This window comes from Chroicocephalus ridibundus, chromosome 9 (genome assembly GCF_963924245.1).
Source record: "Chroicocephalus ridibundus chromosome 9, bChrRid1.1, whole genome shotgun sequence".
NCBI classification, from domain to species: domain Eukaryota; kingdom Metazoa; phylum Chordata; class Aves; order Charadriiformes; family Laridae; genus Chroicocephalus; species Chroicocephalus ridibundus.
In genome coordinates, this window is record NC_086292.1 from 5390538 (window position 1) to 5407526 (window position 16989).

At 45.8% G+C, this 16989-nt stretch overlaps 1 protein-coding gene across 1 annotated transcript; it reads left to right on the top strand.

The window, feature by feature from the left end:
• Positions 1–1310: 1310 nt before the first annotated feature.
• LOC134520814 (V-set and immunoglobulin domain-containing protein 4-like) lies at positions 1311–11683 on the top strand. The gene is made up of 10 exons (XM_063346647.1): positions 1311–1372; positions 1630–1765; positions 3651–3839; positions 4786–5142; positions 5774–6055; positions 7709–7786; positions 8154–8222; positions 8915–9028; positions 10100–10121; positions 11282–11683. The coding sequence occupies exons 3-10, from the start codon at positions 3785–3787 to the stop codon at positions 11475–11477; spliced, it is 1173 nt and encodes a 390-aa protein (XP_063202717.1). The 5' UTR covers positions 1311–1372; positions 1630–1765; positions 3651–3784; the 3' UTR covers positions 11478–11683.
• The last annotated feature ends 5306 nt before the right edge of the window (positions 11684–16989 follow it).

Below are 16989 nucleotides of genomic sequence, written 5' to 3' on the forward strand. Positions count from 1 at the left end.
TATTTCAGCTGGGATGGGCCACCCAGATTACTCTTTCCCTGTTTGCTGACTCACAGGTTGGTCACTCCACCCAAGGACTGCGCAAGTGTCCCCGTGCCTGGGTGTGGGGCCAGCCGGGCACCCGCCCTGCCCTCGCCACGCTGTCCTGTCCCAAAGCCATTTCTCAATGGGATTCTACCAGCTACGCCAGCTGTAGTGCACCAGCACAAGCGTTCTTTGTAGAGTCCATGTCATGGTTTGGGCCAGACTGGCCACTGAAGTGAATGACAGATGCTCTCCCCACCCTCTCTCTCTCCAAAAAACGAGGAGGGAGAGAGAAAAAGAGACTTATGAGTAAGAAAGGTCCTAAACTCCCTAAGGTATTGATTAAAATGTTACTGGAGATGAGAAGGAAACCGGGAACAGCACAGATAACCTCAGCGTCAGGCAGACCTCTGGTCCGGGCATGGCACACTGTGCGGAGCCTGTGCTGAGGTCAACCAGCACTGTGGGCTTTATGGTTTTTGTGGGATTTTCCTAGAAGTAAAGAACTCTATTCATCACTTCCAGTACCAAGAAAAAGGACAATAATATGAAAAAGTGCTGCTCTGCTTCTAGATAAGGACAAGGAGACAGCAGCGGCGTTATCACCGGGAGCCACGGCCAGACTCCTCCGCGAGGATCAGCCGGGAGAGACTGTCTGCAGCCAAGTGATACCCGCAGCACAGCAGGCAGGACGGCAGCCGATCGCTAACCCCGTGGTGTACAACAGCTGCTGGATGGGACTACTACACCACTGCAACCTGATGGATAACAAGTTTGTGTTACCCGTGACCACAGTTGCTTCACTATAATGCAATTTTCCTTCCTCCTCCAGCATCAACGCACGTGGCTGCTGCTTTTACTGCTTGGTTGTAGTGTCCTGTACCTGGGGAATGGAAGGTTGCTTTTCCTTGACTTCCACGTGCCAAGAATTTACAGGACACACCCAGGCACGGCAAGCATGGTGTGAGAAAGGGAAAAGTGCCCCTCACGTGTTCCTTTCATAATTATTTTTGTACCGTTTCACTAGCCCTCCTCACGCAGACCACGCCAGCCCAGCCATCAATTTTTTGTCTTATATCACTTTGCGCTTGCTAACACAGAGCTTTCCAGAATATGAGAAAAACTTATTTTGATCTGTCTCTCCCGGGCCGTATGATTCCACCTCCTCCAGCCCATGCCCAACATTTTGCCGTCCCGTTTGGAAAAGTAGTATCCGTGTTATCACAGCTCCCCAAAGCAGAAGCAAGAGATTGCTGCCGAGGGTCATCTTGGCGTACAGCTGTCTGCGCTTGCATATAGAGGACAAGAGATTTCTCCTGCCTCTGTCCCCCCAGCCAAACATGTAAAAGTAAATATATATATATATAAAAAAATATAAATATATACATACATAAATATATAAATATATGCACGCTTTTTTTTTGCCAAGCAGCTTGAGTTTTAGCTTCCTGGTTGGTACATACCCTTCTAGTGGTAGGTTCCCTTATGACTTAGTCCAAGTCGGTTTAGGCTTCTGCCCTCCTGTCCAGGGAGCCGTGTTCCCCAGGAAGGGGTTTCATTAATTTGAACTCAACGTGTTGTTTTTTCTTCCGGTTCTGAACCAAGAAGTACGTGGACACTGCAGCCCACACAAGCTTCTCCTGCTTCTCCCCGTCCCAGCGACTGCAGATTGGAGTTGAGTCTCATGGAAAACTTCTGATGGAGGAATACGGGGCTACAAGGGAGGAGCGTGTGAAACCAGGTCCCAAAATCTCTTGAATCTCTGCTGAACCTTTTTTCTCAACTTTATCAAGTAGGATATAGGATATCGGCAGAAGCATTTAGACCTTAAGCTGGTTAGATGTCCTCTTTAATTACAGGTATAACTGCAAATACAGTGAACAGTAAGAAATTAATTGAACAGATGATTCTCTAGGCCGAGACCGTTAAACAACCACAAGGATATGGAGGTTTTCTAACCAAATAAAGGCATAAAAATTGCGTGTAGCAAAATCACCAGCTTCGGGGAAACAGAGATCAGAATGTTATAACCTGAAAAGAATCAAATTCAAACCCATACCAGTAACATGCTCATAATTAGATCAATGTTAATAACAAGTAGTCAAAAAAAAAATCATAATTCTATATATGCTTTTAAGCATCGTTTTGCACAATGAACTACCCTTAAATAAGAATATATGTAAAAGCAAGCAATGGCAATGAAAACAAAGACCTTGAAAGAAGAGGAATAAGATAATATCAGAGCTCCCAGGGCTGTACACACAAACCTCCTGTTTTTAACGTTAAATTACATAGTCTAATGAAGCCGCCTATCAATGACAATGTAGGTGGAGCTGTCTTTAAGCCATATATAAGACTATATGAAATACTTTTTGTCTCCACGTTGCCACTACTTCGGAATCAGGTACGCAGCAGCATTGATGCTCCGGTCTCCGGTATTGCGCTTCCACAGAAGCAAACGTCGTCTCACGACTGTTAAAGGAGGGTTGTACTTTAGAACATGGTCTGGGATTTTATTGACCGCATTCAGTTATTCTGGTTACTTGCATTATAAATGTTAAATTTGGATGTAACAACAGCAAAGTGCTCGCATCGATTTAGCTGTATACAATGAAGCAGAAGAGATTTCTGTCATTAGGGCAACAGAAAAATTAAGAGCTGCAGAAGGCAGAAAAAGACATGTGAAATCTCTTGAAGGTAATGTTTCAGTAGAGAATAGATACTTCTAGAGGAGTCTAGTGCTCAATTACTTAATAATACAGATTAACTATAACTAATATTACCTTTAATTAATAATAACACATCTCATTACAGTTAAGAAGTCATGATTTCGGAGTCTCAAAGATTTTCTACTTTGATAAATTCCTTTTTTTTTTTTCCTCTCTAGGCATTTAATTGTTCACCTGTTTCCAAAGTTGTCCACAGGGGAATGCAGGTGCATGTGGCTCTAATCTCTGCTTTTGATTGAATGCAATTAATCAATTCAACCTAGCAGCTAAATTGCTACATGCGAAAGGAGGATTGATCTGTGGTGCAGAGTGGGATGGTCAAACCAGCTGCCTGCAGCTCTTGGAAATCATCTCTTTTCAGATTTGTATACCTAAAATCTCTACCTCTTAAGTGGGATATAACGAAATAGAGTCGAGTACCTCAGTTGGAAGGGAAGTACAATGATTATTTGTGTCACACTGGCAATGTAAATATTTAGGGCGTTTCATGACTCTTAATTTAAAACACAGAGGCGAGATCCGTCAAAAAGCCGGTAAGAAAATGAATAGTAAGGACCTTGGTGGTTTGGCTCCTGAGAGTACTCTCTTAGATCTTCTTGTATGTAACGTGCATGTTAAAAGTTATTATTTAGCAAGCAGTGCAAGGAGGAAAAGCGGGAGAAATAGGTGTTTAGGAATAAAAGAAACAAATTAAACTTTTTTTTTTTTCTTTTTCTTTTTTTGAAGTCAAATTAAAAAACAGAAGGGGAAAAAGCCTACTCAGCAGAAAATGTGAAATAGAGTAGAAGTAATCCTTAAACTTTCCTCTTTTCACCTTCCCTGAGGTCTTCTGTTCTGCCCGCACCTCTGACGGTAGTCACGGAGGCGCTTTTTTTTTTTTTTTTTTTTCTGAGAAAGAGGAAGGAAAAACCATCATCATCTGTCCTGGGTTCTTGGTGACAAAGTGAGCGAAGGAAGGAAAGTGTTCACCCCCGACTTGGAGAGAGCAGGTCTGTTCTACGCGAGAGGGAGAAGCTGCAGCCCCGGGAAGGATGGGAATGCTGGTGAGAGCAGCTGTGCTTCTGAGTCCTCTTCTCTTCTGCAACGGTGAGCGTATGGAAAGGTCTCCTGACGGGGCAGTTCCTTCCCTGGCACCGGTGTGTCTGTGTGTGTGTTTGTTCGGGGGCTCGTTCTCTTTCAGGAACAGAAATATGGCAAAAAGGCCAATGTCTTTGCTGCTGCCTCGGTGTTCAGTTGTTTCAAATCCAGTGGTTGTGGAGTGCGACGGTGCACGAAGGCTATGGAAACGCTGCTCATGTACTTGGAGTACGAAGATCCCGTGTATGTTGTGACAGTTACTTCACAGAGCACAGCGAGCAGCCCAGCGTGAAGGGTCTGGTTAGTCCTTGTGTTCCCAGGAAGGGGGAGGCTTGGAAACCAGAAGAAAAGGGTAAAGAAGTGTCTATGGAAGCATAGGCTCTTCCCGAAGAGTGACAAAGTCAACAGACCTCATTTTTATAGGGAAATGTAAAGAGTTTTGGACTTCTTTGATCCGTTGCTTAAATTCAGCTTAGTCTGAAAAAGCAGCACCTTTCAGAAGAACAAACAGGCAGCAGAGGAGGGAAAACCATAAAACCTGTGGTTTGCTGTTAACGTGCGAGGGCAGACACCAGCTGTGACGGGGGAACTCCACAACTCGGCCTTGAGGCAAACTCCTTCCCTCAGGTCTAAATCATCCACTAATTCTGCTCCGATGCTCCGCCTGCTGTTCACCTGCTTGTAAGTAAGCACCAGGCAGAGCATGGGAAGGAAACTGCACACATGGCACGTGGCAGTGCCCCTGGCAATCAGCTCTCTCCCATCTGATTCCTCACATGACGTGCCTTTTTTGTTAGCCCATCCCTGAACACACCATCCTTCATCTTCTACACTGACTGCCCAGGCTTTTGACGTGGTGGATTCCACTCGCTGATGCTCCCGCCGCTGCTTCGTCTCCCAGGAGCTGCCCTCACTCTGCTTTATTTTTCATTTTCTTTCTTCGTTCTTCCTGCAGCTTTTCTGGACCTGACTGGTCCCAATGAGATTGAAGGCATGTGGAAGGAATCTACCACGTTGCCATGTGCCTATGTGCCTGTGGAGGACTTTGTGCAGCAAACACTCACGTGGACTGTGGTACATGACCAGAGCTCTGGCACCATTTTTCGGAGGGATGGCTCTGGCGACCACATTCTCCTGTCCGAGTACAGAGACAGGGTCAGCGTGCCGAAGGATGCCCCAGGGAACGTGTCTCTCCACATCCTGAACCTGGAAGTCTCTGACAGGGGAACCTACACTTGCCAGGTCACCTGGAGAGCCAGCAACAACAGCCTGATAACAAAGGAGATCACCACTAAAATGGAAGTTGTTAAAGGTAAACCCAAGAAAGAAGCTGCACAGGACTGGAAGCCTTGGCTCGGGAAGGCTTTTAGGAATTGAATAGACCAGCTAGGCAGTGACCGCCCGCTTCTGATGCAGGAGCGTGCCGCTGAGCGGTGTCAGACTCCGGCAAGAAGCAGCGAATAGGTCAGAGAGAGGAATTCTGCCCACCATCCTGTGGTTTGGGGGCTGGAGGAGGATTTGCGGCCTCTTGTTTACCAATATGTCCCTGGCCCAACCTCTATCTGATGTTTCAGTGTTTCCAAGGGACACGTACCAGAGGGGAAGTCCCTGGGATATTGCATTGATTTTCTTTGGCCAAACTCCATCAGCACGTGCCCAATCTCCCTTTGCCTGGGCAGTGGCGATTTATAAAGGAATGGAGATGGCATCAACCCAGCAGGACAGGCCTTTGTGTAGGAGGTGCAGTGGGTGGCATAGCTGGTACAGGCACAGCTAAGCCAAGCTTAACTTGTGAAGAGAGAGATGATGTGAGAGCGGTGCCCCTCTTCCTCCTGGGAAAGCACTGAAAGCCAGAGCAAGACCTGCCGTGGAGGGGGGGGAAGAACCTTCCCCACCGCAGCCATGGCCAGCCTGACCTGGGCCCCATCTGCTTTGTCTTCCAGTTGCAGTGACCAAGCCCGTCATCAGGGCTGGCAAGCTGGGGCTGACGGTCCCGGCCGGAGCCAGGACCAGCCTGACCTGTGTGGCCAGCGGCTCCCCCCCCATCAGCTATCGCTGGTTCAGGAGCAGCCCGGGAGGGAAAGCCCAGCTCCTGAGCAGCCAGGCGGAGCTGGCGTGGGACAGCCTGCGGCTCTCCGACGCCGGGATGTACTACTGTGAGGCGGAAAACAGGGTCGGGGACGGGGCTGTGCAGCAGAGCGACGCCGTTGAGCTGAGGGTGAGAGGTGAGTTCCCAGAGCCACAGCTGGATGGAATACACCTGGACCCCTTCCGTACTGGAACGGAACAAGGTTCCTACTTCCCTTCCCTGAAAGGAGAAAACACAAAAAGCCTTGGCCTTCTGCACTCCAAAGCGCTTCTCATCACTGGCTCTGGCTTTCTATCCTTTTTTGTTTCCTGTATTCAGTTTCCCTCCACCTCTTTAGGGGAACTGCTCTTTTCTGGTGCAAAAGAGGTTTTATATTTAAAACACGTATTTATTCCTCTTTGGCTTTTTTGAAATTCTTGCTGGCTGTGTAATGCTGCCTATTGCGGTTTAGACAAGGAATCAGGACTTCATTTTGAGTACGAGGAACGTGGGTGGTGATTCAGCAGGTGAAAAACAATCAAACTGGCCTTTGTTCCTTATGACTGGCCACCTGTTTCCGAAAACACACTGCATTTCTGTGCTCTGATGTATCCAGGCTCTGCAAGACAGTACATGATGGATGCCTTGTGGAAGGTTTGCTCCTTTCCTTGGTTGGTAACTCGGCCATCAGAGCCGTGAAGCCTGTGATTGCAGAGCCAAGCACAGCTACCACACGGTGACCTTTGGAAGAGGCAAAGCCTCCTGAGCTCTCAGTGGAATGAAGACTATGGCTGAAACGATGTGTTATTTTTCATAGCAGTTGCATGAAAAATGTGTACAGCAAGGGAACTAGAATTAATGACGGCCAGGCTTGTTAACGCTGCTAGCACGCAGTCCCTACTTGTCCTCTGGATGGTGGCTGGTTCCTCATAGTCTTGCCGCACCAGTGGAGAAGTTCTGTATTGCAGCAGCATCACAAACATGGCTAAACTGCTGCGTGAGCCTCTCATTCACCTCGCAGATCTGCCCGCAACCACAGTGGCCTCTCAGAGGGATGGCAGAACCTCGGGGAGACACCACCCAACCACAGGTGGAGGTAACACCAGTTTCGGCTGGCAGCAAGGACGAGGAGTCAGGAGATGGTTTGACACCATGTTTAGCAGTGGATTTTGTGGCTGGGGAATACAGTCTTCGCAGTAATATACTTTAATCCATACGCCTTAGTTTTCAATCTAGATGTTTCTGAATGTAGAACATCCTCCTTTCCTCAGTCTCCAGTCCGTAGCGGGCTTTTAGCTTGCTCTTAGGGAGGTTGTGTCTCCATATGAGAGGCTCTGTATGCATTTTAAGGCTGCTAGAAATACCATTTCCTAACTTGTAGACCATATAGGATGTTCTAGGTTCTGTTCCGGTTTTTTGGTGTGTGGTTTTCTTTTTTTTTTTTTTTTTTTTGAGGGCTTTTTTGCTTGTTTTCTGGTCCTGAATGAAAGCTGCTGAAGTGGGAGGCAGTTTAGTGTCTCTAGTGGCAGATACAAGCGATGCAAAAGCTGCTGCAGACCCGAGTGGAAACAGTCTCCCTGACCAAGGATGGTTGTTTTGAGGGAGGGCTTGTGACTCCCAGTTTCTTTCTGTGGGATGTGGGAATTCAGACCTGGGCTAGAGTAGGTCAGTTTGTGGAAACTTTGTATTCGGGGGATGCGTTTTAATCTCAATTTACAGTGCCCCACCAGTCACGCAGCAGGTTGTGGGAATCGGCATCGGTGACGAGAAGCTAAGGGTCGATGTTGACAATTGTTGACTGTTCTTACAGCAAAAAACCAAACGGAGCTGGTGTTCACAGGTACCCCAGAAATCTCTTGGACTTCATGGGACTCTACCACTATTACAGGTGTGTCCGTGTATAGACATACATATATATCTAGCATATATATACAGAGTTTGTGTATACATAGTATAGATGGTTTATATATACTATATATAGTATCTATCATATGTGTATATATAGTACTATATATACACTATAATATAGAGAGTATAATATAACAATACATAATAATTATTATTACTATTGTATAGAGAGAGTATATAGAGAGAGTATATACAGTACTCATTTATAGAGTTTGTCTATTTTCACTGCTTTGTAAAGGTGATGGAGATACTCTCTTTTGATCACACAACTATAATCCCGGATCTCCCGGTGCTAAAATGAGGACTGGAAATGCACCATGGGCCTTTCACTCCTGTTTGTTTTGCAGATCTGCCCCCAACCGTAGTGACTCCTGAGAATGGTGTGGGATATCCAGAAAAGAATTATACAGCTCAGGGTGAGTGGAGAGCAAAACAAAGCTAAGAATGAGATTAGGGACACAAACTGGCCGCTAAGTAGTCAATACCTTCAGTCTCAAAACCAGCGGTCTGCCTTTTGGCTGCAAATTGTATTAATGGCTGTTCTTGAGGGATCTAGATGATTCATGGACACTCTTTAAAAGACTCTGAATGTTTTTATGGAGGGGTAAAAAAAGCTTTCACAGTTGGAGCATATAGAGTTACTGTGCTCCCGAAGAACAGTCCATTTTGATCTTTTGAGTGTCAAAGCGGGAAGAGTAGAAAAGCCTTAGTGTGCAACTCGGGCAGATCTTCTGTACCTCCTCTAGCTTTGTAGTGTAGGTTTAAACATGTTCCAAATAGCACTGAAGAGTATCCTTGAATGAAAAGCTGAGACTTGTTATTTCCTGAGGTGTAGTGCAACTCTTCTGCCCAGCATACGGCCTCCGTTCCCCTCAGCATTAGGAGACTTTGCTGGGTGTCTACGGCCACAGTCTCTGGGTGAGATGTGTATGCAGTAGGCCTGGCCAGCTCCCACAGACGTCCCTGGGGACGAGCAGGGACAACTCTGTGTGCCCACAAGAGGGCTGGCTGCTGTTGCCCTCAGGGAAGTGGTCAGTGCCACGTAACGGCTGCTGCTGTGACCTGGGAGGGCTTCTCCGTTTGAAAGTCTTCTGCTGTATTGCTCTAGATTTCCAGAGGAGTCGCCTGCCCCTGTACCTGGTCATCCTCATTGCTGTGGTTTGCGGTGCTGTGCTTTTCCTTATCATCTTTCTTATCATTTGCATTAGAAAGCCCAAAGATGGTGAGTAGAATATTCTGTAAACCTTGAACGCACTGTGCATGGCCAACTTGGGTGTAGCTTTGAGGGCTTCTGGGGCTGGGGCTGTGCGCGCAAATACCTGTAGAAGCTCTGGCACCTGCATCGTACAGGCATTCGATCAAAATGTGCATGGATCAAAATAGGTGGGGGAAGGTCGAAAGAGGCGGAGAAACCCCCATCTCCTCAGGGAAAACCAGTCACAGCAGTCAGGGAGGACCTGCCGGGTGCTCCTCTGCTGCCTGTTGATCAGATCTTTTAATGTATCTGGTATTGAGTTGATCTTGTCCTGCTACTGTAAAATACCTGTTTGCACCAGCTGCTGTTTGATATTTCCCTTAGTAAAAGCCTGGAGGAAAAGAGGTCATCATTAATTCTCCCTGTTCAATAGAAATTCATTTCCTTTCTAGCCTTCAGACACAGGATGTATTTACTGAATGCTTCTGTCTAGAAGCATAAATACGAGAAATACTAGATATTTCTAATACTAGAAAACGCCTGCCCAAATGCTTTCTTGAAGTCCCCTTGCTCACTAATAACACTCAGCAGCGTACAGAGAACATATTGGGGGTTTGGTTTGGTTTTTTTTTTTTTAATACTGATGGCCATACTTTTCTCCTTGTCCCTTTTGTTTCCTTAAGTACCTTTCTACAACTCCGCCCTACCAATTAATAATAATAATTATCAAACACTCCTTTTTCTTTTTTTAAGGAATGCAGAATATCCTCTTTCTCAATTGTACTTTATTGAACTTCTAATGAATAGGAAAACTGTGGGAACAGGGAACTTCTAGTTTCTAAACTTGACTTTACCTTTGACCTTGGGCCAGTTGTTTTGACCCAGTTGTGCTACAGCTGGGATATGGGTTGTTTTCATTTTCTTGGACTGAATCCTGGGAATAGGAGTCATCACCCACCTAACATGATCTCCAAGGTTCCTATTTTTATTTTGTCTTCAGCGGTCGCTTTCTTATATCAAAAAGAGACATAGTAGAAATTCTTTTTTGAGAATATAAATACAAATTATTGACACAAATTTCTGATTATTCTTTTCCAGCTCAAGTCTATGAAGTAAAATTGTGAGTATAACCCGTTTCTAACGTACTGGGGAGTCTTTGGGGACAGTATCAGAGCAAAAAAAAAAAACCCAATGGTGCTACTTATCTGTCAAGATGAGATGCCTCTTAAGCAGTATGGATGAAGAGGATCAAATTAGCTCAGTAGAACTTTGTACTGATGATCTGTGGGCTTTCCACATCAACACATAACGCAGGAAGAAAGATCCTTTCCTTTGCAATACTAGAATCATAAAAATGAGTAAGAGCTCTTCATTAACTCCTCAGCCCAATGAAGCCTACTGAAGGTTATTGCCAAGGATAAATTCCCAGTGTTTTTTCAAATGCAAAGAACAGGAATTCCCCTTCTAGAGAGCTAAGGCTCCCGATGCACAGATTAGACTCCGACTTACCCCCGGAATATCCTCGGCTGAACCTTTTAATCATAGCCATGGCAGGAAGCTATAACTATTTCTAAACTCAGGTTTCAGCATCCTGATCCTACTTGTAACCGATGCAAGCCATACTGGAAAGCCTAATAATCCAGTCGACACATACAAGGAGAATGACCTATCTGGATGTTAATTAAAGTGCGGATGACTTGAGTGCCAGGGTAGAACATGCCAACAGTGATTTTCCAGGTGCTGTGCTTCCCGAGCAGTTTATAAAGCAGCATGCTCAAGTAGTAGTTGAACCCTGGGCAACTGAATAACTGGTGTGATGGCATTTCTCCTCGCAGGACTTACCTTAATTTTAAAGATATTAGATGCCATAAGCCACATGGTGGATGCAGGCTGCGTTCAGTTCACCATTTGCCATTCCTTCACCACTTTTTAAAATATATATATATGTGTGTGTGTAAACACATATGTTTATCTTGCAAAGAGCAGTTGTCAGGTTGTGCTGTTCCAAGAAATTATGGGAATCCTTGTGTTGCTGACATACTTCTTCCTGCCTCTGTAACTCTCCCTGGATTGGAGGCAATGCTGCTATAATGTCCAAGGTTCTCCTGCCACCTGGAAGAAAAGGATAAGCTTCTCTCCTTCAGCATACTGTCATAATCCAATGGCCCAGGTTTACATGGGTTTGAATCAGACAGCCATCAGAATTTTGAGCAAGACTGGAGGGAGATGCTTTGCCTACTCTGGTTGCAACTCTTCTTTCATATTTTATTTTGATTTCAGACATAACTTGAGAGCAGCAGCTTCAAGGCATGAAAGTACGGGTCATTATGAGGAACCCATCTCCTCCACTGAAAACAACTATGTGATGGAATTCATGAAAAACAAAGGACCTGAAGAAATAAATACGGAAAAGAATGAATATGGCCGTGTTGGACACAAGCAGGAATCTGAATATGAAGTAGGGGACACTGCATGAGAACCAACAGTGCTCTACAGATAGTGGTCCTGAGGAGTACTTTCATCCAGGCAAAACTTATCTTCCTATTCACCTTTGCCTCTGAAAATAGGTTGGACAAGCAGTTTTTACTCCTCCATGATTTGTGAAGCCTTAACAATCTCTGCAGTGAAAATGCAAACCTCTTTAGGAACTTCATTTACAGACGGCTGTATAGATCATCTGATTTTGCTTTTCTTGGTTCCCTTTCACCAACTCTGTAAAAAAAAAAAAAAAAAAAAAAAAAAAAAAAAAAAAAAAAAGCCCTTTGAAAGCCTGGGTATGCGGATCCTGGGTCAAGAGCACCGTACTAAATGTGCTGCTTTATATGACCAAAAGGATCTGCGTTCACAGCCTTCGTGTGGTGGGAGTAGAGCCAGCACCCAGGGCTGCTCAACATCCCCATCATCTTTGGGTGAGAAGCGAAGAATAAGGCTGGCCTGGGAATCGGCTCTTCTCCTCCCATCCACCTGAAGTGCTGCATAGGTGGTAGAATGTCCTTTTAAATATGAGCGCGCCCTTAAAGAAATGCTGAAAGACTGATTGAAGCCGGGATAAAACCAAGAAGGTCACCACACTAGGAGCGGCAGTTCCAAGAGAAGAAATGTCCCTATGCAGCCATCGCGCTGCACTCCATAAGCCTTCCTGCAGCACTCGCAGTAAGATGCAGACACGCTTTCTACAGTTTTGGTGCTGGATGGCTTGGGCGATTCTCACGCTGCAACAAGGCACACCCTTTCTGAGTTCACCTTCTCTATTCTCTCTTTTAATGCATGTTTAACACGTGCAAGAAAGTAGGTACTTTTCCATACGTTTGTGCATAGGATTGTCTACGCATGCCTAAATTATTTTGCTATGACTATTTTTGTACAACCAGCTCGCCTTTAAAATGCCCTCACAATTACAGCTCCTCGGTGGATACTCATGAAGTCCTTTGCCCCCAGCTTAGAAGGCCTGAAGGGTAAACCGAGAAGCTTTGTAATTCATGATTTCTACTACCTTGAGTAAATCTAAAACACGGACGCTGCAGAGTTATGGAAGAACCTTTTTATAATGAACAATAGGGCAATCCCATGTCCAATTAAAAGCCATGCAGACAGAGGTGAAACAAAATGAGTGCTCTGAGGGGCAAGGGGGATGTCGGTGGCGCAGACACAGGAGTAGTGGGGCCCCAGATTTGCTGTTCGCACTCTGCAAAGATCCGCATCTGCAGGTCTCTGCAAGGATCAGCTCAAAATTCACCACCGTTCGAAAAGAGCATTAGGTGCCACTAGGTAAGGCATTACAATGCAATAGAAAACGTGATTGTGATACTGCGAAAACCCATGGAATGCTTCCACCTCACGTCTGCGTGCAGGTCTCTCGTCTTGAGAGGGTTTAACAGAGCTAGAAAAGTTACTGACAACAACAATAACTGATGATTAGGCATGAAACCAGTTCTGTGCAAATGTATTTTGCTTTCTCATCTTGGGCGGGAAGGGGGGGGTGGGGGGTGGGCGGGGAGAGGAGAATGAGGTAAAATGAGCGAAGTGTGCCCTTCGTGACCAGCGTGGAGAAGATGAATAGACACTATTTGTTTACAGTTTCTCTGAAGAGACAAGGAAGCAGACGTTAGCTAAAATTATCTGGCAGCACACTTAAGGGGAGAGGAAAAGTTATTTATGCGATACAGAAATAAGTGTGGAACGCAATGCTACTCATCCAGTGCTCTGAAACCCAAAGTACACAGAGGTTCAATGAGAAATTACGGCAATGAGCGTTATAAAAGTTCATCAAACTCCAGAAACCGGCAGGCGCATTTTACACGGGTATTTAGCAGTGACCTTATGTTTTCTCCCTGAATTTCCTGTACCACAAGTTCTAATTGTCTTTGTTAAGAAGGTACTTAAAAATCAAGGGCTGGGTTACCTCGATTCCAAAATGGAAAGGGAACAGCCCCAGCAGCTCTTGGTGGTGGTGATATCTTGGAAAAAATTGTCAACATGTACATGCAGCTTCTAGCAAATGTGGGGAAGCACATGAAAATCATTAAACTTCAGGACTGCAAAGTTAGTAGATTTTGTTATACTTCTCTTTATTTTGTCTACAAAGGTGAGTGTGCGTGAATGTCTGTGTGTGCCCAGGAATTACATTCCCAGGAACACCTTAGCTCCCTCTACTTGAAAGCAGAGGAATCATTGTGAATCTGCTGGAGCTTGGGGTATGGTTTGGATGTGGTGTCGGTGATGTTTGCAGACCGTAGTCAGACACAGGTTAGGGAACAGAAGATGCAAGAGCTGCTGCTAGTCCACTTTGAGGTTCAGAGCTAATGAAATGAGACATTTAGGATGTAAAATAAAATGAGTTCTGTTATGAAGAGTGTAAAAAGCCAGTGTAGTCTGGCCGTCTTCCTTCCTAAGCAGGAAGGTGAGTAGGGGAGGAAAACTGTTGCAATAGTATTGCAAGGCACGCATTTATCACCGAAAGGGTTTTCTGGAGGACAACAGGAAAATCATGACTGGATAACGCGTTGATGTGATGACAAATGGACAGTGTTGAAATTTTCTGGGAAACTGTCATGTTTTCTTAATCTTTCAATTCTAGATGAGGTTGCAGTTTTTTTGAGCCCTGCAGCAATGTTCTCGTTCTCTAAAAGGGGGATTTTAAAAAAGTGTGTGTTTGAATGAGTTTTGTGGGGAGTGAGTGAGAGGGAATGTTACTGGAAAGCAGCCGATCCGTACAGAGCTCCGTCCCAGAAACAATCTCATTGCAATGGGAATATGGGGCTTCAGTGCTGCATGGAGCAACTGGGAAGCAGAGGTGCTCCAAAGTCAAGCGACAGGGTGAACATCTGAGCATGGATGTGACTCGTGCTGCGTGGAGAATGAGGAGAAAAGAGCTTGTGCTTTCTCTAAGTGGTGTGATGGGTTCAGCCCTCCAGACCAGTAGACTTGGCTCTTCGGGAGAGAGCTGAGCTCTGTATGAACAAAAGAGCAATGCAACCGGCACCATGAGCTCGTTTCCCCACCTGTATTTCCAGACCTGTATTTCCACCACTGCTGGTCTTGACCTCGCTGGGAAAGACCCTCTGTGCTGTGCTAGGCTGAGGCAGTTATTTTAAGCAATGTCGCCCCTGCTATCAGCTCTCTTGGGCTTTAGCTTGCTTTTCCTTCTCCTTTCATCCTTGTTTTCAAAGAGAAATTGTGGATTTTGCACTAGGTGATGAAAGGCCCCTAAAGTTCTGGGGAAGTCGAAGTGCCACCAGTCGGAAGAAGCAGCCAGTGTGTCAGTAAGCGCACTGGGTTTGCAAGGGGAGTTTTCTCAGGTGGGAACGTTGCAATGCTTGATAGACCCAGAGTACCGCAACGTGGCTGCCACCGCTACCCAAACAGGGACTTGGCTGCCCAAGGTGACTTGCCCTGCTGTTCATCTGAGGTGGTGGGATGCGTGACCAGCCCAAGAAGACCACACTAAGGCAAGCAGTGACAGAGGTATGGAGACAAAGGGCTTTCCAAGGAAGGGCAGGCTGGTCACAACGCGGTCTGAGCGTATCAAGCACTCTCAGTCGACACTCTGCAGATGACGTCTGTCAGGTATTCCACAGCTGGGCCACAAAGTCAAAAACCAATTCCGTTCCGGTTGCATTGCAAAGCCACAGGCAACGTAGCTGTACAAACATGGATAAATAGCAGTTTTATACTGGCTGGACAACCGTGACCAGGAGCTGGTGATGTTAAACAAAACCGTTTCAAGGCAAGCAGTAAAAGGCAAGCTCATGAAACCGAGAAGACAACCATGAACTGGGTTCTCTGTGTGTTTTGTATCTGCATGAGCTGTTGGGCAGCTGGACAACGCAGGAGAGGGACTGGATCCTAATTCAGTGTGGGATATCTCTGGGAAAAAGGGCAGTTGCTGTGCATCTTGTGCAGCACGTGGATGGTGTAGAGCAGCGTGCCAGGGGGACAAGCTGAGGTTAAGGCAGATCTTCCCAGACCAGCACTTGTGTTTGCCAAAACCAGGCCTCAGCCAGCCTTCGTGGAGCCCCTAAAGGAGGAACTGGGAAGCTTGCAAAGAGCAACCACTGTGGTAGCAGTGAGGCTACCAAAAGCATCAGTAGCTACTGTGTGTGATACCCCGCAGGCAAAGGTGAAAATCTGTATTGCTCTAATAGCTGAATTTGTGAAGCCCACCTGTGACACCAAGTAGGAAATGAATACTCAGATGACATCGTATATATGGGTCTTTCTTAACGCTAGGAAGTGTTTACAAGGATTTGGTTGGGATAATGGGTAACCCAGAACTGGTGTCATTGACCTGGGAATTCCTGGGAAGGGACTTGTACATCACATTTCTGTCACACAGGCCTTGAAGGAGATGCTCATTTTCACCAAGTTTCTGTTTCTTTAGGTGGAACAAAGGTCGTGTTTTCACGACTGTCTGCACGCTTGTCTGGCATATGTGAGAGAATTGTGGTGTACCTGACTGCAGAGGGTCATATAATTAGCTTCTGTAGGCATCCAAAAAGTACTTAGAAAATCACAGTCTGTTTAGTCAGATCCGTGAGTTGGCTATGGTTGGACCAAATAAGAACGTCTCGAGTCTTGCAGTGAAAATTGCCTTTTTCTCTGAGTGCAGATGGTTCAAAAAGAGCACTTTGAGACCTTTCTTCTTCAGGTACCTACTTTTCAGCGGTTTGCTCAAAGCTTGGTACTGAATTTCACCCCCTTGCAGGCTAAAAATCGTATTTCACCACCAGGAAAACTGTAGCAAATTTCTCTATCCTCTGGCGCAGTCTATGTAGAAACATGAGTGTTAGATGCCGGCTCTGCGGAGCTGGTCCCTATGGAGTAGGGTCTGAGGTCCCATCTGCACATTTTTGGGGAAGCGGGGGTCTTTACTGTGCCACCTCTAATTAGCCTGAGATGAAGTAGCAGAAATTGCAGAACAGAGAGTCACACTGGTCACTTTGTCTGAGCTGTGATACTTGAAGAAATGATGCTTGAAAGCCTGTCATGTCCGGTGTGTGGAAGGAAGGCGGGTGCCTGCGGGGGGAAAGGCTGCAGGGAGCCTTGCCCGCCTGGCGCTGCAAGGGAGAAAGCAATGGCTTCGATCCAAAGCAGAGACACTGAAATAAATATATTTCATTATCATAAACCAGGTAATTAGCCATAATGTCTGGGACTTTAAAGGCTTTTTCTTCATGTGTTCTGATGCAAAAGTATGAGGAGTCCCTGTGGTAAGAAAGAAATGGGCTGAACTATGTGACTCAGGGGGGAGAAAACCAGCAGCCACGTCCCTGTCTCAGGGAGAGAAAGATGTCATGTACATCATGTTTGGGGAACTACAGTTCTTCGTCTTTGTTTTAGCTAAACAGTCATTTTTTTATCCTGTATAATTACAGCTTCAGGAAGTCTTGCATGTCCGGTTCAGAAAGTGGTCATGTCAGCAGTTTTATTTTGGGTTTTCAGCTTGGTACAGGGCATGTTCCCCAAAATCCAGCTTCTTTTAAAGTCTT